The sequence below is a fragment of the Rousettus aegyptiacus genome, unplaced genomic scaffold (assembly GCF_014176215.1).
Source record: "Rousettus aegyptiacus isolate mRouAeg1 unplaced genomic scaffold, mRouAeg1.p scaffold_m13_p_4, whole genome shotgun sequence".
NCBI lineage: Eukaryota > Metazoa > Chordata > Mammalia > Chiroptera > Pteropodidae > Rousettus > Rousettus aegyptiacus.
In genome coordinates, this window is record NW_023416307.1 from 156549591 (window position 1) to 156572015 (window position 22425).

Genomic DNA, 22425 nt, shown 5'->3' on the forward strand with positions numbered 1-22425 from the left:
CGAAACCTCTCTGGAGACTTCCCGCAGGGAGGCCTGCAGACGCACGTGAGCTGCTTCTCCAGAGTCATGCTAGCACGCGGGTCCTCAGAGCCACTGAAGCATGCAGTGTCCCGTCACTGCTGGGTGCAGCTCTGTGAGCGTGTGCCCCAGCCCCCTAAATTTCCAGAAGCTGAAAAGCACGGTTGCTTCTAAAGCCCCTCATTCTGTGAGGAGCCCAGAATGTCTCAGACCAACCCCTGACGTGATAAGATGGCCTCAGGTTCATTTCCTTGCTCCCTCCCAGCAGCCGTTTCTGTAGGCTTCGAGGAATCTGGATTTGTTTATGTGAAGTTGCAGCGTAAACCTGGCCTTGACATGTGAACCCTCCAAGCCAGATGTCGGCAAACTATAGCCCACAGGCCAACAGCCTTTGTACTACCTGCCAGCTAAGAATATGTTTTGAAAACAAAGAACATGAGGCCGAGACCTACAGGACCCACAGAGCCTAAAATAGTCACTATCTGGTCTCTTACAGAGAAAGTTTGCCAACCTCTGCCGACTCGAGCCCCTAGTTCCCTGACAGGTAGCTGTCTGTGCAAACAGCTGGCATCGGCTACTGTGCAACGCTGCGGAAGGGACAAAGACAGTTTACTCTGAGGCCCTCTTAGAAGAACCACCTCACTCACTCATCCTTCCATTCAAGAAACTCTGTTGCATGTCAACTGAGCACAAAGAAATGTCAGGCGTTGCTGATGCTGGTAGACGCTCTGCCAGCTTAGGGAGCAGGGGACACCTAACAAGGGGGGCGGGGCTGCCCTCAACGGTGCCCCCTCCCCCGAAGAAAAGCCGCCCCTTCCCATCGCGCCTGCAGCCGCTTCACGCTAAGAGCTGCCCGGCCCCTAACCCCAGCCAAATTTCATCAGTGTCTTCCCGACAGACCCCCATGTTCTGGTCCCCGGTGTTAAACCCTGGAGAGCATGAGAATCACCTGGTGATTTTTAAAACGTGTCCCCAAGTGCCACTGGCATCTCACAGGGTGGAAGCTGCCTAGGTGACTCAAATATAGCCACCCCCCAGCGGTCTGCAAACTGACCTAGGGAGCCACCGCTCAGACCTTTTCTTTCCCCTCCTTGTTGTAATGTGCCTGTCCTCGTTCCTCTGCTGGCAAAATGTCCTGGCAGTTGGTGCCGAAGTTCACGGGAGCCTCCTGGAGACAGCGCCGTAGCCGGGGCGCGGCTCCAGCGCAGGCTCTGTGAGCACGTAGTAGGTACAGGGGCAGCTGAGGAGCGGGGAGCCCCGGACGCGGCCTCTCAGGCTTTCTCCTTTCTCCAGGAGAATGAGTGGAGAGCTTAATTTAGGTGATTCCCTAGAGAGCTTTTGACGAGAAGGCCTCCACAACATTAACTATCACAGAGTGCCATTTTTGAAATTGAGGTCATAATGTGCAAAATTGCAGCCCATCAGGCAGCCTAATAGCTGTTCTGGCCGAGAACAGCCCTGGTCTAGGCGGGTCTGTTCACCACATAAAAATGCGATGAAATCGAGCCGCTTCGGTCTGCAACTCAGAAGTGCGGTTACTTGTGTTGATAAATTTCCCCAGCTAGACGACAGCCAAAGACATTCTGTTTAAATAGAAAATTTTTAAAGAATGAAAACGGTAGGAAAATCTAGCTCAGTCCTGCCACTCGAAATTGGCATTTTGACTTAAAATGCCCCGGAGGAGCTGCCCAGAAACCGAGCTTGCTCTGTGCAACCAGCACGAACCCAATTCTGTCATTGTCCATAGGCAGGACAGCGCCTAGTTTTGCGTTAGTGTCCCGTATCATACGTGGCTAGGAAGAGTTTGAGATGTTTCATTTGAAGGACATGTTTATTGTAACATGGTTAACTTGTATATAGAGCCACAGAAATTTAAAGTGTTTGTACAAGCTAGAATACCAGGTAGTGCTGGCGGCCAATACCTGCTTTTAAAAGTCACGTGGATTATTTTGAGAATCGTTTCCAGAGAGTGCTCATTTAAACGTGGGTACTATTTAAACAAAGCACCTATTCTTTAGGCATTAAAATACCCTAGACTGTTCACTTTATGCCAAAATAGCCTAGAAATTGAATAATTATTTAAATTCCATAGAAGAGCTAATGTGTAACTAAAAGGCTTTATCAGAAGAAGGCTCTGAGATCTCTGTTTCAATTGTTAAAAATTCAAGGTGTAGCCAGCTCTGACTTATCCCATTTGAATAGCCATCACCCGTGATAAAGTTCTATTAATTTAAAATTTTACTTTCAGGACTGATTTTATTTAGCTCCTGTCCTGAGGGTAGCAAACTGATAACCGTGAGCTTCCCTTCTCCTTCCGCTGGCCTTCTTTCCCCTCCGAGTGCTGTGTTAGGGGCATGCTAGGAGGGCCCGAGCAGGGATGTCCGAAGAGACAGATTACCATCCCAGACTCATCAGAATTCAGACTGGAGGCTCTGCTCGGCCCCAGAGGGAAGTCCGTGTAGACCGCAAGGACGGTCATGGTCAAGGCTGCCTGCCGTCTTAGCAGTTGCGTTTGTGTGTGATTTTCAGAACCCATTTTCCCCTTCCCTTCATGGTAGCCTCAGGGCTATTTGTTTGGGGAACAGGATGGCTTTCAAACATTAGGGAAAGTTCACCTGGCTGTCAGAGATTAATCAATTGCTTCTTATGGGCTGCTTTTCCCCACCAAGCCAAAGTGTTTTGAGAGTTTCATTATGGGACCAGATAACCATGATTGCTACCTGGGATAGGAAGGCAACCTGAAGAATGGAAAGTTCGATCGCGAAGATCCCAAACACCCAAGATATACGCCAATCTTGACCTATTGCAAAGAAACCCTCAGACGCTTCCACAATTACAGAGGTAGTCGATGCAGGAAAGAGGCTGTCCCGATGTGTCCGACCGAACTAGAAGGCTCCCTCGGCTCCCTCGGCTCACTCGCTAACCCAAACCAACACCTGTTTATGTCATTGTGATTCCAAGTAATGAGCGTATCTAGATGAGCCAGGTTTTCTAAGAAGTGGAAAGAACATCTGGCTTCTGAATCTTGCTTTACAAGTTAACCATCACCTGGCAGTCAGTTTCTTCGGGTTGCTAACGCAGCTTCCCTTTGGCCCTACCTGCTGTCCTTTGCCATTTTTGAAAGTTAAAGCCCTTTTTTAGAATGTGACAAGAACTCGCCGTGTTACAGATTTAGAAGCTTAGAGTAGCCTAAATAAGCTCTTATATACCAACAGACAACCCCATTCCCCCCTAGCCCCCCACCCCCCATGCCGAAAAAGGCAGATGTGACTGAGGTCGTTGGGGGCTTGTAGTTTCAGCTTCGCCAGCCCGTCTCAAGCAGCAGGTACAGACGAAGTGGGCTGGAGTCGGGGCACAGGGAAGCCACAAAAGCACCACAGGTTGTCACCACAGTGCTTTCGCACTTGTGTTTCTAGAGTCGCCTGCTCCCAGAGCACTTGCAACAAAAAGAAGAAAAACTGACAGGTGGTCCAGGGACCTCTCCCTGGGGTTTGGAACTAGGCTTCCGGACAGAAGAAGTAGTGTATTCTCAGTCAGAAGGGCTGAGGGCTGCAAAAAGAAAGCCTATGGAAAAGAAACTACTTTTTTTTAGGAGTAGGAGGAGGGATTAGTAGTTAAGAGAGATACCTGATCAAAATAAGTGTTATTCCTGTTGATTCTAAAATGTTTCCTCTGTGGGAGGCTTAGATTGCAGCTCTTCGCGGGGGGAGAGGGCCTGAGCAGTCACCTGCAGTCTGAGAAGTTTCCCTGGCCAGCCTTTCCCACCCTGGGCAAGCTGTGGGAAACGCCTTCAGAATTCAGGCTTAGAGAGCACAAGACTGAACAACCGAGCACTGCTCCACTGGTTTCTGGCAGGGTGTCCATCGTTATTAACCAAGCTTGGAATGCCCTGAGCGCCCACCTGAACCCTGGGGGAGCCAGTTGCTAGCCTGGTTCTCTAAGCAGAGGGCATGTGTGGCTTCCGTGGTCATGCAGACATGACATTTCTCTCCCCACAGGCGATATCCGCAATGACCTGTACCTAACCCTGGAGAAGGGAGATTTTGAGAGAGGGGGAAAGAGTGTACAAAAGAATATTGAAGTGACCATGTATGTGCTTTATGCGGATGGAGAAATCTTGAAGGTAAGGCTTGCCCGTCGGTCTGGAATGGAGGCTGGTCCTATGCTCGCCCTAGTACTTCTGTGGACTTTGGAGACCCTCTCCTCAGGCAGGCCTGCCCTCAGGTCACCCACGTGCATTCTCCTCTGCCTTCCCCTCTCGTCAAGGAAACCCGATGCCTGCTCGATAATGACTACCAACATGAGAGCCTGTTAGACACTCTTCCTCAGATCCGGCCTGAACCCTTCCTCCTGCAGTGTAGACCTAGCCCCCTTTGCTTCTGGCATTCTGTCTAGCACTGGGCTGCCTACTTTTGGTAACTGTTTTTGGGTCCCTCTCCTTCTGTTCCTTAAGCTAACACGGGAAGTTACGTTTTCTCTTTGGTCAGTGGTGAGATTCAGGTTCTCGCTTACTGGTACCAAGTTATGTGACAAGGAACAGCAGGCTCAGGCCCTGAAAGGTTACTTCCAGCCAGTGCATTACAAGGATCCTCTGCCGCTCTTCATTAAAACTGAAGACCCGGAGCGCTGTTTTTCTCTTGCCAGTGTGCCGGTTTGTTCCTTAGTCATGTCACGGTGAAGTCCCTGGCAAATCACAAGGCATCGTTTGCATGGCATTTGGCAGAAGGCAAGTCAGCCTTTTACAGACCTCGCCTGTATACGTTGACAGCAGCTTTGCGAGGTTGGCAGAACTGGAACAATCATCTACATTTTAGAGAAGAAAAAGGTAAAATTCGTCAAAATCATCTCCCAAAGCCAGAAAGAGGAGAATGTCGACGGTGGTAGAAACACTGATTTATCATTTTAAAAACCCAGCTCAAGGCTACGCCCGTTTGAGTAGATGTAACGCCGTCAGGTGTCCACGCCAGCCCTGTGCAGACGGGCTGCTCCTGAGTGCGTGGCCTGCAGCTTCCTGTCTTCCAGGGAATGGGCTCGGACAGTCCCCAGACTGCGTCTCCAGGCCAGTGTTTGGGTCGAGTTAAATCTGGCCTGCCGTGTTTGTATCCGAGGACCGTCAGCTGGGGGCAATGCAGAATGCCAGTGCGATGTCGGGCTAAGGAAGATCAGAAAACAGGCTCTCGCCACTTTACACTTTAATTGTTTTTCTCATCGGACAGAGTGCCATGCACAGTTAACTCGTCCCACGGAGTTCACTGTTTCCCAGTGAGGGTGAAGGGCCTCCCTTAGTGACCCGGATGCACCCTCAGCAGCACCCTGGCTCACTGCCCAAGGGAACACAGGAGCCAGGACTGCCGACTCCTCGTGCCGTCTACACAGTGGTGTCCAAAAGTGTTGAATTTAAGCCCAGTGAATTTTCTCGCCTCACAGACGTGGCCTGGTGGGAGAATAAGAGCCGCGCCAAGGAGAAAGTGACGTGTCCTAGTGACGGGGACATCCGGGGGCGCCCTGCAGGAACACGGCACCTCACTGTGCTTCTCTCTTCCAGGACTGCATCAGCTTGGGTTCCGGGGAGCCGAACAGGAGCTCCTACCACTCCTTCGTCCTCTACCACAGTAACAGCCCTCGCTGGGGGGAAATTATCAAGCTGCCCATCCCCATCGACCGGTTCCGGGGCTCCCACCTGCGCTTCGAGTTCAGACACTGCTCCAGTGAGTGGCCCCCGCTCCGCGTCCCTTTGAGGATAGCGCTATAACCCCTCCCTCTCCGGAACAGAGTCCAGAGGGTTCTTATTGGCGGGGCCAGAAAATGAGAAGTGAAGAAATGGCTACTCAGAGATGGGATGTCACCAGAGGCTGTTCTTTGGACAGCGGTTGTCCAAAACCACGGTAGTGGTTCTTCTGAGCGTCTGGCCTGGACGCTGGGCAGTCGCCACTGTCATTCTTTTCGGGTGTTCCCTTCGTGCGTATTCAGCCGCTTCCTAGAGAGCCCCTGGCTCATCAAGCCCAGCAGTTTGGTTTCTGCCTGGGCCTAAGGAGCCTGTGTAGCCGGGGATGTCAGTGGAAACTCATTCCAGTATGTTTCTCGTCGTCCTTGCAGTCAGATTGCTACCTAATTAATGAAAGGAAGGAGCAAAGGAGTAAACAGCATCGGTGATGAGCGCAAGGGCAATTTCTAATTTAGAAAGCGAAGTGGGGGCGGGGAGCAGAAACCACTAACACCGGCTCTGATTGCAGCGAAGGACAAAGGGGAAAAGAAGCTCTTCGGCTTTGCCTTCTCGCCCCTGATGCGGGACGACGGCACCACTCTCTCCGATGACATCCACGAGCTCTATGTGTACAAGGTATGGGCCCTGGCTGTCTCCCACCTCCCTCCCTCCTCTGAGGCCACTTTCGCCTGTGGCTCTCAGCTGGGTGGTTTGCCCTGGGCGGGCCAGAGGATCCAGGGTCATGCGCTGGCCTCCCCGCCATAGGTAATGCCAGCAGGCCCTTTGTTTCCCACCTCCCACTCCACTAGTCATGAACATCCATTACCAACCCCTGAGTGCCGCTGTGGCCTTGGCTAGTGCATCCTGAGACCTGCTGTTTGACATCATGGTTCTGTCAGCCGTCACATTGTAGCTGCTACCCAAGGTTGCCTCCACGCCCGGTGGAGGCCACATGCCCTGCCCTGTTCCCTTTAAAAGGCATGTCAGCCGTTCTGGGGAGTTTGGGGACAGAGAGCAAGAATCAGCCAGGAATCTCCCGGGACTCGATGTTTCCACGTGGCGTGGACCAGGAAACAGTCTGAGTTCTCCACTTCTGCCTGCAGTGCGACGAGAACAGCACGTTTAACAACCACGCCCTGTACCTGGGCCTGCCCTGCTGCAAAGAGGACTACAACGGCTGCCCGAACATCCCCTCCAGCCTCATCTTCCAGCGCAGCACCAAAGAGTCTTTCTTCATCTCCACACAGCTCTCCTCCACCAAGCTCACCCAGAACGGTAGGCGGCGGGGCCCGCAGGCTGCTGCCCTCCCTGTCCTCAGTCGCTGACCCATGTTGCTGATGTGCATTACGTGGCACAAATCATTGCTGTCATGCCACAGGGAGGGGACTCTTCTCATTCAGAGTCGAAGGAGTCACTTGGCAGTAGCGGCCCGCACGGTCCCCCGTGGTTTTAGCGGCTCCGGAGTGCACACGCGCCATTCGCAGGTGTGCCTGTGGCCTTGACCTCAGCATCTGCTGTCATGCTCACAGCTCTTTCTGATCCCCCAAGAGCCCGCCTGTCAGCAGCCGGGAGGGCCTGGGCATTCCTCGTCCTCGACAGAGCCGGGGCTCACCGTCCTTCGCGCTTGCTTTCCAGTGGACCTCCTTGCTCTGCTCAAGTGGAAGGCCTTTCCAGACAGGATCATGGACATCCTCGGGCGGCTGCGGCATGTCAGCGGAGAGGAAATCGTGAAGGTGCGGCTCCCACGTGCTCCCGAGCGAGAATCCGGGCAGCAGGCCTCACTTCCCCCTGCTTTCTGCCAGCAAGCTTCTAAGGCCGTTTTCGAAATATATAATTAGATGAGTAGGAATAAAGTTTTTCTTTTCTATTTTTTTCTTTAGTTCTTTTTTTTTTTTAGCTTCTTTTTTTAAAGTAGTCATCACATCAAGTGTATTGCCTTTTGAAAACTATATTTAAACCCTATTTTCCCACTTGGTTTTCTTCCTAGAAAGCAAAATGCGAATCGAAGGGTAGGGGGACAGCAGCCCTCAGAAGCAGTCCCGGCGCCTTGTGCAGCCTGCATTCCGTTAGGTCCTCTCTCCCTTCCTGAGGTCTCGTTCTCACGGTCTTTACTTTGTCACCCTCTAACCACAGACCCAGCCTCATGTCTTCTCTCTGGCACTACTTTCTTCATTATCTAAAAGAACTCCGCTCTGTTCCCCTCACTCGCAGCTGCCGATTTTGCCCGGTCCCTCCCTTAGAGTCCATGCGGGGGAGCCCTTCCTTACGCCCTGCCTCAGCAGCTTCCCTCAGGAACCTTCGCGACCTTTCCCCCCTGCTGGCCTGAGCTGCCCGACAGCAGTACTGCCAGTCCCCAGCTGTCTTTACAGGGCTTCTCCGCACTGCATAGTGTTGGCCCACCTGAGTTTAGCTCAGGAAATGCCCAGGTACTTCTCGATGGTGAGAGCCCTACTGGTGGATTCTACACAGTTGACCGAGCTCCTCTGAGGAAGACGGAGGTGCTTGTGGTGATCAGCAAGAGCAGTAGAATGTCGGACAGAGACTGCATTCTAAGAAGCCTCCTTGGCCACCAGTGAGCATCTTAGCTCTGGCCCTGCAATAGCAGATCAGTTAGCAGACGCACTGTCTTTACTGGCCTTTTACTGCTCCAGTGACTCAGTAATAATATGACATGGTGTCTCCAAATGAGGAAGTTTTAAAGTCTGTGTCTTTTAAGACATCATATACGAATTTTGTTTCAATCAATTGATCAAGAGTATCATAAATTTTAGAAAGATGTCTTAACAAGCCAATACTAGTTTTTGAAACTTAAGATAAATTTGTACTCAGGGCATTTTTTCCTTCTGAACATATTAAAAATATGAGCCAGTAAACAAAAGAGTAGAAGTCTTTGAACTTTTTTAATGCTGAGTTGTCGAATTCCTCACAAGAGAACATTCTATTGGTAGATCTGGTTTTAGCATCAGGAATTTGTCTCGAGCCAGCCCGAAGAGAACATGAAGAGAATATGCTCGCATTTTAAAATATGTTTTTACTTTCTATTAGAAGATCTCAAGCATTCGCAAAGGTGGACAGAATTGTATAAAGAACCCTCGAGTACCCATCACCCAGCACCAGTAGTCATCAACCCGTGGCCGGTCGTGCCCATTAACATCCCATCCAGGCCTCCCACCTCACATTGTTTTGAAATAAACTGTAAACGTTGTATCATTTTATTCTGTTTTGACCGACAAAATGTTAGCTTCGATTCTTTAAAATTCCATTTTGTTGTTAGTTTCAAGGGTACAGTACATCGGTCAGCCATTTAAGACACCAGCATCCATCCATGAGTATTGGTCATGTTCGCCCTTGGTTTTTGCATCTTGGAAAGAAAAGAGAACACGGTCTAAAAGACAAACAAACAAACGCTGCTTCCAGATCTTTACTCTCATTGACAGCCCCATCAGCTGCATTCTCCCTTCTTCTGGGATACTAATTTCCAACCAAAAAAATAGTATCGTGGGTAAGGCCTGTCTTGCCACATCCTCACCTAAATAACCTCTATAAGTTAGGCCACAGTAGAGAGCAAGGGACTATTAAACTCTTTGGGGTCTCAGGAAAGTGAGCTCTTTTTCTCAAAATGAGTTTGGCATCAGGATGGCTTCGATTGTCTTGATTTCGAAACTGCTATCCCACGTGGATGCCCTCGGTTTTTCAGGTAACTGCTCTTTCCTTAGGATTTTAGCACTTACCCAACAGGAGCCACCTCCTTATAGCCCTTTGGGCTACAAGCAAAGACCCCAGGTCCACCCAGTTACCCCTTAGCTAGGTGGAGGTGGGTACGCGACCATTTTTCAGTGGCAGTTTGAGATCTTTGTTTACTGGGAGGTAAATTTGCCAGTGTGCAGAGTCTGACCAATTGGACAGGCCCTGAGCCCCGAGCCCTGTGGTTTCTGTGCCGTTGCAGTTTCTGCAGGACATCTTAGACACGCTCTTTGTGATTCTGGACGATAACACGGAGAAATACGGCCTGCTGGTGTTCCAGTCTTTGGTAAGTCTCATCTTTCTCGGCTTTCATTTTTCCTATCACATAATTCTAGAAGAGGGAGGCAGTTTAATAGAGTGAGTCAGTAATGACTTAGATGCTTTTAATAGAAAAGGGACCAAGGAGTGTCACCCAAAAAGACCAACCTACCAGATCAAGTTTGAAGAATTCATCATGGTCAGGTCCGAGCCTCAGCCCTGTAGTTCGGTACTCAGTCTTGCCACTGCTGCAGAGTTGCCTGGCCCCTGAAGTAGTCACCTGCACCAGCACAAGGCCCAGAGGCTACTATGGGAAACCAGGGGGCCCGTTTTTCACTTACACAGTTGGATGAGGAGAGACCAGGAAAAGCAGAGACTCATTCATGCCGGTCTGAGGATCACACTCTCTCCCTCTGTGAAGTTGTTTGGGGACTAGTCTCAGGAGGTTGTTTAGTGAGAATGGACAGTGATTTGAATGTTTAGTGCATTTCGCTTAATATAGCCAGTCCCACAGTGGTGCTGTATATTCAAGGAGACCTGGATACTCCAAGCCTCCCTGACAGATGAGGAGCAGAGGTGAGAGTTGGAATAGCACTTGCATAGTTTGCCCCCTTTGGCTCTTCTTCCTCACTTCCTTGGCCAGCCCGCCCCATTTCTGAAGGACACAGCCTTTCATAGGCTAATCTGGCTCCTAGGACATCTTTTTTTTTTCCTCTTCCAAGGTTTTTGAGATACCATGATATTTACGCTTCCTATAAAGGCTGAGTAACAATGGCACAGACAGATGAGCCCCAAGTCTGGTTTGGGAGTCCAGGGGTGGTAGGAACAGAACGGACAAGACAGAAGCTCAGACACAGAGTGGAAATCTTACGTCCACTGCCCGTGGAGAACACTGGGGTAAACATTGACAGTCTGCCACCCCGTGAGGAAGCAAGAGTTCTGTGTTCTGCTGGGGATAGCTACGGGGCCTCCAGAGGACCCTCATACCCTCCCTCTCGTCCAGGTATTCATCATCAACCTGCTCAGAGACATCAAGTATTTCCACTTCCGGCCTGTAATGGACACGTACATCCAGAAGCACTTTGCTGGAGCGCTGGCATACAAGTAAATTTCATTTGGCACCATTATTAGGTCTTGTGTTTGAACAGAAGAGGCTTTAAAGGTCACCATTCAGCTGATTTTTTTAACTTCATTTATTTTTTAATTGTGCACATAATGTAAAAGTTACCATCTTGACCATTTTTAGGTGTACAGTTCAGTGACATTAAGTACATTCTCATTGTTGTGCAGCCATCACCACCATCCGTCTCCAGAACTCTTTTCATCTTGCAAAACTGAAGCTCTGTCCCCTTCGAACACTAATTCCCACTTCCCCTGCCGCTGGCCCCCAGCAACCACCATTATATTTTAGGTCTCTTGGAATTGCCTGTTCTAGTCACCTCCTATAAATCGAGTCATACGGTATTTGTCTTTTTGTGTCTGGCTTATTTCACTTACATTAAGGTCCTCAGTGCTCATCCATACCGTAGCATGTGCCCGAATTTCCTTCCTTTCAAAGCCTGGATAATGTTCCATTGCATGTAGAGACCACATCTTATTTGTCCATTTATCGTTGGTGAGTTCGGGTGGCTTCCACCTTTTAGCTTCTGTGATTAATGCTGCTGTGAACATGGGTGTACAAATATTTCCTCGAGACCCTGCTTTCAGTTCTTTTGGATGTATATCTGGGAATGGGATAGCTGGATCATATGGCAATTCTATTTTTAATTTTTTGACGAGCCACCGTACTGTTTTCCACAGCGGATGCACCATTTTACATTTCCATTACAGTGCACAAGGGTTTCAACGCTCCATATCCTCACCAACACTTGTTATTTTCTGTTTTGTTTTGTTTTCTGCTTTGGGAAATTTTTTTATAGTAGCCTTTCTAAAGGCTGTGAGGTGGTGTGTCAGTGTAGTTTTCATTTGCATTCCCCTGATGTTTAGTGACATAGCATCTCTTTATGCACTTATTGACCATTTGTGTACCTTCTTTGGAGAAACATCTGTTCAGGCACTTTACCCATTTTTGAATCAAGTTGTTTGTCTTTTGTTGTTGAGCTGTCGGAGTTCTTCATATTTTCTAGATATTAACCTCTTGTCAGTTACATAATTTGTGAATATTTTCCCCTGTCACCTTTCACTCTGTTGGTGGTGCCCTTTGATGCACAGTTTTCAATTTTGGTGTAGTTCAGTTTATCTACTTTTTTATTTAGTATCCTGTGCTTTTGATGTCATATCCAAAAAATTATTGCTAAATTCAGTGTAACTTAGCTTTCCCCGTATGTTTTTGCCTAAATGTTTTATACTTTTAACTCTTACATTTAGGTCTTTGATTCATTTTGAGTTAATTTTTGTTGATTGCATAACATGAGTCCAACGTCTTTTTTGCACGTAGATAGCCCGTTTTTCCAATATAATTTGGTGAACATACTTTTCTTTCCCCCATTGAATGGTCCTGGCACCCTTGTTGAAATAATTTGACTGTATGTGCACGGGTTTATTTCTGGGCTATTTTTATATGTCTCTATGGCAGTACCACACTTTTGATTATTGTAACTTTTGTAGTAAGTTTTGAAATCAGTAAGTGTGATTTTTATAACTTCTTCTTTTTCAAGATTGTTTTGGTTCTTTGGGGTCACTCAGATTCCATATGAACTTTAGGATGGATTTTTCTATTTCTGCAAAAAAAAAAAGTCATTGGGATTTTAATAGAGAGTGCATCAAATCTGTAGTTCACTTCAGGTAGTGTTGACATCTTACCAGTGTGGAGCCTTCTGATCCGTGAACACAGATGTCTTTCCATTTATTAATATTCTCTTTATTGTCTTCCTTCAGTGTTTCACAGTTTTCAGAGTACAAGTCTTTCACCTCCTTGATTAAGTTTATTTCTAAGTATTCTTTTTTGATGCTACCATAAATGGATTTTTTCCTTAATTTCCTTTTTGGATTGCTCATTGTTAGTGTAAAGAAATGCAACTGATTTTTGAGTATTGACTTTATATCCTACAACTTGGCTGAATTCATTGATTAGTTCTAAAAGTTAAGTTTTGTAGAATCCTTAGGTTTTTCTACATATAAGATCGTGTCAGCTGCATACAAAGATAATTTTACTTCTTCCTTCACAATATGGATGCCTTTTATTGCTTTTTCTTGCCTAAAGACTCTTTCAATACTGTGTTGAATAGAAGTGGCAAAAAGCAGGCATCCTTGCCTTGTTCCTGATCGTAGAGGAACAGCTCACAGTCCTTCACCACTGAGTGATGTTAGCCGTCGGCTTTCAGCTGACATTTTAAACCATAGTTTCTTACATAGCTGTCATATTTTTCCTTTTTCCTTCTTAGGGATGATGGCACATGGACAGTAGACTAGTGGTTACCAGAGGGAAAGGGAGAGGAGGAAGGGGGAAAAGTAAAAATAATAAAATGTTAAAAAAAAAAAAAAAAAAAAAAACAAATTTCATAATATCATTTAACATCCAGACGATATTAAAATTTCCCAACTATCTCCAAAAAAAAAAAAAAAGAGAGATGACGGCAAAAGCTGTTATAAAGTCCAGCTTTTTCCATGAGAAACACGTAAATAAGATAGTTGATGAAAGATAATACAAATAATAAATATGGGAAACACAGGTTATCTAAAATCATTAAAGCAGTTTTTAAAAAGTCACCATTTTCTTTTATGGAATGAGCACAGTTTTCAAACACAAACCCCAAGGGCGGTGAGGCCGTAGGGTCACCGTAACCCTGACACTCCGACGTCACTGTGGCGAACAGGCGCCACGCCGTGTGCTGTACGCCTGTCATCTCACCAACATTTCCAGTAACTCTGAGATGTGCTGTCGTTTCCTCCATGTTTTAAATGAAGAGAATGAGCCACATAGGGATCACATAACTCGCCCAAAGACAGAGCTAGAAACTGACAGGCTCCAGATGTGAACCCTACCGTCTGGCCAGGGCCTGTACTCTTGACCTCTGTGCTCTATTGCCATGTAAACATATAGGCCTTCTGACCCTGTCACTCGGGGGACTTGGTCCTAAGGAAATAAAGTGGATGCAGGTCGAGCAAGGGGGGTGGACGGGAGTGGCACACGGGACTCTATGCCTTTTTCAGGGTCTACCATTGACGAGCCATTGTTGTGTGCCATTGAGACATAGCAATTTCAAACAAAGCAAAAATACACATATGGCCCAAAACTTTGGGAAGACTTTCTTGTAATCAAAGAAGAAACGCGTGTTAGGGAGAGTAGTGAAGAGTGATTGTGCTTGCCAATTAAAATATGGCAGCTCTTTATGGACAAAGAGCGTCGTCTGGTCTCAGATGATCCGAAGAGTCCACAGCTGTGATGGAGCCATCATTCCATGCTAGCTCATCAGCGGGATGTTATTTTCTATGTGGCTGATTCAGGGCAGAAAACGTTTCAGGCTGCGCTGCTTGTGGATTAAAGTGGGGTTTCTGGAACTGTTCTCTTTCCCAGGGAGCTCATCCGCTGTCTGAAGTGGTACATGGACTGCTCAGCAGAACTGATTCGGCAGGACCACATTCAGGAAGCCATGCGGGTAATGTACTGAGCTCGCTGTACGCAAATGGCCTACCCCTGCTTGTCGCTTGTGAGTAATCCCAGCGGTGCAGTGTGCAGGACAAGCGGACACATCCCAGTACACTGGCCTGCTTTCAGGACACTTTGGACCCCGTAACTCCCTCTCTTCACCTCGATTTTGCCCCCAAAGATGCTTATTCCTGATGATGTTATCTTAAAGCAGGAGGGAGGCGTGCACACGGCCCCTAGCCATCCTCTCTGGGTTTTGCCAACAGCATCGGCCTCCGCTTCCACTGGCTAATGGATCGTGCTCCTTCTGAGCCAGTGTTGGTAGCAGCATTAATCAAAATTCAGATCTTCTGATACTTCTTTTTTCTATAATAGTTACTAAACATTGATTTGGAATGGCTTCAAATGGAAAAGAGCTGCGCGGATGCCCCAGAATGCTGCGTGGATATGTTGAGAAGATAATCTTAAACCCTTGACCTTTAGAGGAACCAAGGGTCCCCCATGGCAATGACCTTGCTTAGACAGGTTCCATGACAAGGCAGCCCTTTACAGGTTGAGCAGCTCCCGTTTATAGGGGACCATCCTCATTGTGAGTTAACCTCACTTTCCGGCAACTTCTTTTCATGGCTGCTGTTTCTGCAATAGAGAACAACCTATGAGAACGTCGATTCCTCTTTTGCTCAGTAGTTCTCCAGACAGCTGTTTGAAGACACTGAATGCAAGTCCATGCTTTCTTCCTTTCTGCCTCTGTCTTCTTATTCTTGAGTTACTCTGTTTTAATTGCTTTTTAACCATGTTTTTCCCACCCTTTTCAGTTAGCAGTAGAAGAAGAATGGCAGCAAAGTAATTCTGCTTTTTCTCTGCCCTCTTAATATTACATTATCTGTTCTAAGTACCACGGGGCCTGTGATTTTGTTATTCTTGTCCATGTGGTAACAAGCAAAACAGATGTTTCCCTAAGCAGCATCAGATCGAAGAGGCAAAATGAAATCATAGATCCGTGTTTCTCCTACTTCTGTAGGAGAGTCTGTAAAAATCTAAAGCCGCGAGTCCCATTTCTGGCCTCTTTCATACAGTACACGTGTGTGGAGCACTCAGCACCTGTCGTGGGTGCTGAGATGCGGAGAGGGGTAAGACAGGCCTCTCCCCTTGAAGAACTCGTCCCAGTGTCCCAAGGGGAAGTACGCACGAACACGGTGCCGAGCCAAGGCCTGAGTGTGACGCGAGGGCCAGGCCTGGGCTGTCTTCTTCTCTGAACCCCAGCACCTGTCCGCTGCCTTGTGTAATATCTGAGCAGGTAAAAGTTGAGTTAAATGCAAAAGGTTGTATGTGAGTCTGTAAATTAATTGCTTAGGGAGACTGGAGAAGACATCACAAAGTAAGTTGTTTTCTCTTAAGAATGGTTCATTTAAGTCTACGGCCACGTCACCCTGAACATGCCTGATCCCGCCCGATCTGGGAAGCTAAGCAGGGTCAGGCCTGGATAGTACTTGGATGGGAGACCACCTAGGAAGACCAGGTGCTGTAGATGTAAAAAAAGAAAAGAATCATTCAGTCATTTATTTAGTCAATATTGCTCGATACCTGCCTTGTGTCAGGCACTGTATTAGCCCCATGGAATTCAGCAGGGGCCCAAGTGGAAAAATCTAGGCCTTCATAACACTTCCATTCAAGTAGAGGAAAGACAGACAATAAACACGTGAAGCAGATAGATACAAAAAGTTAGTGGGAATAAAAAAGCTTGATGAGTACTGTGAAGGAAATAAACCAGGAAATAAGCCAGGAATAGAGTAGCTGGAGAGGCAGATTTACTTCAGATCCAGGTTTTAGGGAAAGCCACTCTGAGGACGTGACCTCTGAGCTGGAATCTGTGCTGGGAGCTGGGGATGAGCCTTTCAGGTGGAGGAAACAGTGTGTTTAAAAAGCCTGGATGGGAAAGAGCTTGAGTTTTCAAACAACCCAAAAGCGGCTGATGTGGCCAAAACGGCCTTTCTAGTGTTAAGTTGGACGTGGGAGGTGACGAAGGAAGAGCAGAGGCTGGTCCTGAGGGGTCTGGCCAGATCAGCCGGGTTGACGGCAGGGTCCCTCAGGGAGGTGCAGAGTTCCTGGAGAAGACGGTTTGGGGCGGGGAGAAGGGGGAGAGGCATGGGGGGAGCGCTTCTCTGAGGCATCTCCACACTTGTTCTTACCATTTCAAACTTGGTCGAGTGGCATCCCACATAAATGCATCCAGTCCGACGGTTTTATCAGGCCCTTTGCCCATCTTCATCAAGGTCAATTTACGAGTCCCCTTGACCCAGACAGGAAGTCTCCGTCCGACCCTGTGGCCGTCCTGTGGCGGTGCGTGCTCCTGGCCAGGCGCCTCTCCTGGCATAACACAGCGTGGATGGACCAGGAGACCCCCTCTGCTTCGTTGCTCTGCCTCCCCACGTCTTGCCATTCTCATCCCACCTCCACCGTTCACTCTCTGAGTCATGACCTTTCCACGGGACCTCTGCCACTAAAGATGGCGATAAACAGTCTTTTATTTTATACTTGGATCCATTATCTGTCCCCTCATGAATGACCTTTGGTGGTGTCCTTGGCGGGTTTGAGGATGGCTTTTGAGCTCCTTCTCAGCCGCAGTTCGTTGTCTCCGCTCAGGGTCTGGAACACCCTTGAACTTTGAACAATTTCCACAGGGTTCACCCCTCACCTCTCCTCCATTGTCTGCCCGCCTCTCCTTCCCCACTTGTTTCTGCCTGAGGCGGTCCTGGCCAAGCCGATGCTGACCTTAAAAATCAAGAGGAACTGGGAGCAGGGATGGGTGATGGGTGGCCGGCAGTGGGCTTGTTTTCCACGCTGCATCCCAGTGTTGGAAGGGCGTCTCTGACACCACGTTGTGCTCCCCTGCGAGTGTCTGTGTTTTAGAACTCCGTGGTGGAGCTAAGCCCTCGTGCCCAGAACACGCAAGTGACTTTGTCGCCTGGTTCTGCCTCTCAGCCCGAAGCTAGTGATTGTTTCAAGCCACTCAATACGTCTCTTGTGGTAGGTGTTTCAAACTGAAAAAACTGGCGATGAGGAATCATTTGCCCTTTTAAAATTAGAACGTGGAGCGCAGGCTTTGCAGGTTCTCTCCAGGCCAGGTGTGAAAAGGCTGCCGGAGCGGAGGCTGTCACTTTAGTGGAGGTGAGGCCGCGTGCTGGAACTTCTTCCGCAGGCTTCCGGTGCAAACCTTGGAAGACACATTTTTCTGAACTAGCCGTTCTCTGGTGCCAACTGCCTTTTGTATGGGACACACACACACGCACGCAGAGTTTGACTTTGCCGAACCTTCTGACATGGCTGGATCATGAAAGGTAGCTTGGGAATTGTTCCCTGTTGTATATTTTAAGTAAGTGAGCTCCATTTGTTTCATCCTTGAAAAAGTTTCTCCTAAACATCTCTGCCTTCCCGGTGTCAGGGAGGCAAGTGGCATTTCTTTGATTAGAAAGTGCAGTCTTGGATCATGAATCTGTTCTTTTGAAAGAGAATGAATGACTCTGCTGACGAGCATGGGTCAAGCTACAGGCACCGCTCAAAATCAGACTCTGCTCCCAAACCGCGTTCTGGAAGCTGCATCTTCTCTACTGTTCATGAACGGTTTGTGGCAGGTGGCCTTGTCTAGAAGAAGGGTGGGGAGTGGATGTGTCACGTCCACCAGCTGCTGTGCAGCCTGGGACAAGTTTGGCCCAGCCTCCACCCCCATGAGCAGGCTGGCCCTGCAAGGCCCCCAGCTCTCTCTCGAAGATACAGACGACTCCTTATAGGACTCTTGGAATAAATTCAGAAGTTCTTACAGCATTGCCTTTGGAGGGGCTTATTTCCAGAACTGAGAAAAGAATGCAGAGAAACTGAATTTCTTTTCGGATCCTCTATGTTCTTGGATTCAACTGTTTCCATGATAGTCTGTGGTTCCTCAATTCCTGAATCTCAAAAAACAGTCATGAAGGAATTTGATGGTTCTCTCGGTAAGGTCACTGCTGTTCAGTGACCTTTGGACTTTGAGAAGGGTTTTTACTTGTGTTTGTCTCCACAGCTGCAATTGCCCATCACCTGACTTTTGTGTGGAATTTGCTGTTACTTTGCCCTTCGTTCCCCACTATGATAATTCCTGGCCGTCATTAACACGTTTCTATCCCGTTTGCTCCCACATCTCCAGGCCTTGGAGTACCTTTTCAAGTTCATCGTGCAGTCGAGGATCCTGTACTCACGAGCTACCTGTGGGATGGAAGAGGAGCAGTTCCGGTCGAGCATCCAGGAACTTTTCCAGTCCATTCGGTTTGTGCTCAGTCTGGACAGCAGAAACTCGGAAACACTCCTGTTCACGCAGGTCTGTCAGCTGCCGGGGAGTGGTGCTGCTGGGCTCTTGTCTGTCTTAGCGGGTGGTTTCTTTGTCCTCTGGCTTCCAGAGTCGAAGAAGCTCCTGTGTGGGGGGTAAGGGTTGATTTACAAGGAAATACCTAACAGAACAGAAGGCTGCTTTTACTTCAAAGCCAGCTGTGCCCCAGCCACCAAGTATAAAATGGCCCAGTGGCTCTACGGCCAAAAAGAGGCCCAACTTTGTTTTCAGGAGCCCTCTTTAGGCCAGATTTGTTCAGCTACCATACCTCAGTTGTTGATGTAGATCGTATTTATGGAGGATGTTCAGAGTGTGTAGAGACTTTCATCTCCTAATTACTGTGTTAATTTAAAAAACTTTAGATTAGTACGTGTCCATTCCAGCAGTTTAGCGTGAAATAGGTTGGAAAACAGCAGAAATAAGTAGAAAACTTTGGTCGAGAATTAGGATTAGATTCTAATAGAAATATCAGTGTGGGAAGGAAATTTGCTTTCTTGCATTAAAAATGTCAGTCAGCTAATCTATTACCTTTTCTATGCAACCTCACCCTCGAAAGGATCAATGATATTGGCCATTGCCCCAGTCACAAGGGACTAGTTTCTCTTATAAGTAAATGTCAGAATCGTGTCTAATGGATTGCACTTCTCAGATTTTTTGAAGCCAGTTATTACATCAAAACCGCCAGCAAAGACCAGACAACCTCTCTCGTGTCCATTCATTCAGCCACTACCAGGACCGTTGGGAAGGCAAATGTCTTTACCACTATCTCATTTACGATTAGAACAGTCTGTGTTTTGTTTTCCACTTGACTCCGTGTTGCCCTTCATAGCCATTTGCCTTTAGGCCCCTGGGCCCAGAGGACGGCTAAGTAACTGGGAGCTAGATTCTATGACAAGTGGGAATTCTGCAAGGTGGCCAGGCGCCTTCATAGAAAGGCTCCTTCCACGGCGCCCCCTCCTAAGTACCCAAACGACTTGTCTTCCTCTTCCCTTCCCTCCCCCAGCCCATCTGTTCCTGCCAGCAGCGGCCCAGGACTCCCCCCTGTGGCCTGCAGAGAAACGGGGGGGTTCAGAGGAAGCAGGCAGGGTACGGTGATGCTTTGTGAGCAACAGCACGCTCCTACTGCACTGCGAAGAATCGTCGAGGTCCCGTCTCAGCTCAGACCTGAGTCAGGATCAGACCTGCTTGTCTGGTGCCAGGCTCACGTTTCGTGAGCTTCAGAAGTCTCACCAAGTGTGTTCTTCAGGCAGATTTTCTGCCTTTGATTCTGGCCACCGAGAGAGAGTGCAGGCGTCCTTCTGTCCTGGTGCCTAAGTGTAGGAAGTTTATCGAGGAGAGCAAATCAGCTACTGTTTGTTTGTTGATTATGAGGTGTCCGCTTTTCCCCCCTTTGTCTTTTTTATCCAGCTGCTTATGATAATGTTTTTGTGCTGGTTCTAATTACTGCGAAGTAACCTTCTTGATATCCCAGGGAGTTATACATCTTCAGATAGAATTCACGTAAGTCCCGTGCTCGGGCCTGGCCTGAGCATAGCCGGCGGTATGACAGACAGACCTGTTTCCCTATGGCATCAGTTTCTCACTCAGTCTGAGCCAGTGTCTAGTGCCTAACGAAGCCATCAAAGAAAAACAGCCTCGCTCCCTCCCCCCCCGCCGGCCGCCTTGGAAGAGCGCACTCTCACCTTCTCGTCTCCAGGCGACACCCGTTTCCCTTCGCAGGTCTTGGGTTAAGAGTGGAAGGGGACTGAGAAGTGGAGAAAGCCTCCTTCCCGCTGCTTCCATTTAGACGAGAGAGAAGAGCGAGAACCAACGTGCGCCGAAGGCCTGCCGTGTGCCAGGCGCTCCACTGCACACGAGGTCCACGCGCCCAATTTTATTCCACACACTAATGGCAGGAGAGTGTAGCATCGTCCCCACTTCATAGATGAGAAAACTGAGGATTAGGCTGTAACTCACCTGAGGTTCTGTGGCAGATAAGTGGTAAAGCTGGAATTCGAAGTCATGTCTGTCTTAATTCCAAAACTTGTTCTCTTTCTCTTATACTACTCTGCCTCATGGGCCTACCAGAGCGGAGCCCCTAGGTGTCTCCAAGCACACACACCCCTGGGCCATCCAGGTGGCTGAACGCTGTGCCAGCATCATTGAAAGTCCTCAAGAGGTCATGGCTGACTAAATCCACACATTCTCCAACCTTTGGATTTACCCCAGAGACCACCGGGCATCAGATTTCATGGTTTCAAATAAATGTCTCTATCCGGGGAAAATGGTCCAGCTCTCAGCTGGATCACTGGCTGCAGGGCTCTGAGCAGAGTGCAGCTAGTGCCGCTTGGAGGCGCTCGGCTCTCTCTGCCATGCTTTCTTTGAGAAGCCTTGGCTTGAGTTTGGGACCAAAATTGGAAAGTCAGGAGCTTGAGCATAAAGATAGACAAAAAATTTTAAATCCGTTTTATGAGCAAAAACAATGGATATTAAGCATGTTGAGCTGATTTCTCCCTCTATTCCTTTCTCTTGCCAGCAGAAGCCTTGGCAAGTTTCGAAAGCCACAAGTGGCCCGGGCCCCAGTCAGTTCCCTTGTTTTGAGTATGCCCTCGTTTCTCCCTGCTCTGTGTCCCAAGAGTGCTGCAGGGGCAGGTGGAGTCAGAGGCCAGGGAGGAGCCCACCGCAGGCAGGGCTGCCCAAAGCCGTCCGCCTCCCACCACCTCGTGTCTTTGTCTGAGCTCGCAAGGTGGACGCACGCCTCACCGAGCTAACCGCAGCTTCACTCGCTCCCGCAGGCTGCGCTCCTCAATTCCTTCCCGACCATCTTTGATGAGCTGCTGCAGATGTTCACCGTGCAGGAGGTGGCGGAGTTTGTGAGGGGCACTCTGGGAAGCATGCCCAGCACTGTCCACATCGGGCAGTCGATGGACGTGGTGAAGCTGCAGTCCATCGCCAGGACCGTGGACAGCCGCCTGTTTTCTTTCTCAGGTAACTCAAGTTGGGATGAGCGTCAGACTCACCTTTCCTCCTTTTCAGGATGTTAGCCAAGTGGTAGTCAAAGGATCAGGTTTATCAATCACATGCAAAGAAGCCAGTAGCCTTTAAAACGCAGGGAGTTTTCAGTAAACTGTATTCGAGGATGCAGCCAGGACCTAGGCCTGCCGCCTTACTCACAGTGTGTTCATACGGGCACTCATGGGGCGCCCGCAGAGCAGTGTGCAGTGCCACAGGCCTAGCCAGCCGCCAAGAATGGGGCCCGCCACACCCCCAGCAGAGGGAAAGGAGGGGGACCCAAGGAAATGAAAGAGACCCCGAAGGGGCGCCCTAAGGACCCGCCTGCTTTCTTGGTTCCTCGTCTCACCAGTCAGATAGCTTGCTTCTCTTCTCTTTGAAGGAGCCTCTGAGGAATAGACAGAGACGGGCAGGGAACCCTCCCCACCCCCGCAGAGGTCAGGACAGCCTTTCGGAGAGAACCTCCGCTTCAACCCTGAAACCACGTCGGACGTGACCAGTTGCTCCCTATGAGCCTGATTCTTTAACTGGAATATCACTGTCATCAAATACATTTCTAGGGCACAGGAATAAATCTAGCAAAACAATTACTATTAGAAGTTTTGGTAAAAAAATTTTCGAGTTTGACTTTTGAAGTAGCAACGATCATTCCTCAGCCTGCTGCTACACACATTTGCAGTGCTAAACGGATGTCCTCTTTAACTGAATTCTGCCAGCGTAAGGTATCGTTGATGGTACAGCTGCCACCACGAAAATCAGCTT

General features: G+C 48.6%; 1 protein-coding gene and 1 pseudogene across 8 annotated transcripts in view; both read left to right on the forward strand.

Moving 5' to 3' along the window:
• DOCK3 (dedicator of cytokinesis 3) overlaps window positions 1–22425 on the forward strand; it is a 290877-nt gene that overhangs the window by 204886 nt on the left and 63566 nt on the right. For all 8 annotated transcript variants that reach the window (XM_036218582.1, XM_036218583.1, XM_036218586.1 and 5 more), the window contains 10 exons: window positions 4017–4141; window positions 5564–5726; window positions 6252–6358; window positions 6826–6997; window positions 7358–7455; window positions 9669–9752; window positions 10728–10828; window positions 14241–14322; window positions 18493–18663; window positions 21447–21639. In XM_036218582.1, coding sequence (XP_036074475.1) covers window positions 4017–4141; window positions 5564–5726; window positions 6252–6358; window positions 6826–6997; window positions 7358–7455; window positions 9669–9752; window positions 10728–10828; window positions 14241–14322; window positions 18493–18663; window positions 21447–21639 — 1296 coding nt within the window. The remainder of the gene's footprint in view (window positions 1–4016; window positions 4142–5563; window positions 5727–6251; window positions 6359–6825; window positions 6998–7357; window positions 7456–9668; window positions 9753–10727; window positions 10829–14240; window positions 14323–18492; window positions 18664–21446; window positions 21640–22425) is intronic.
• On the forward strand, window positions 15725–15843 carry LOC118602616 (annotated as a pseudogene).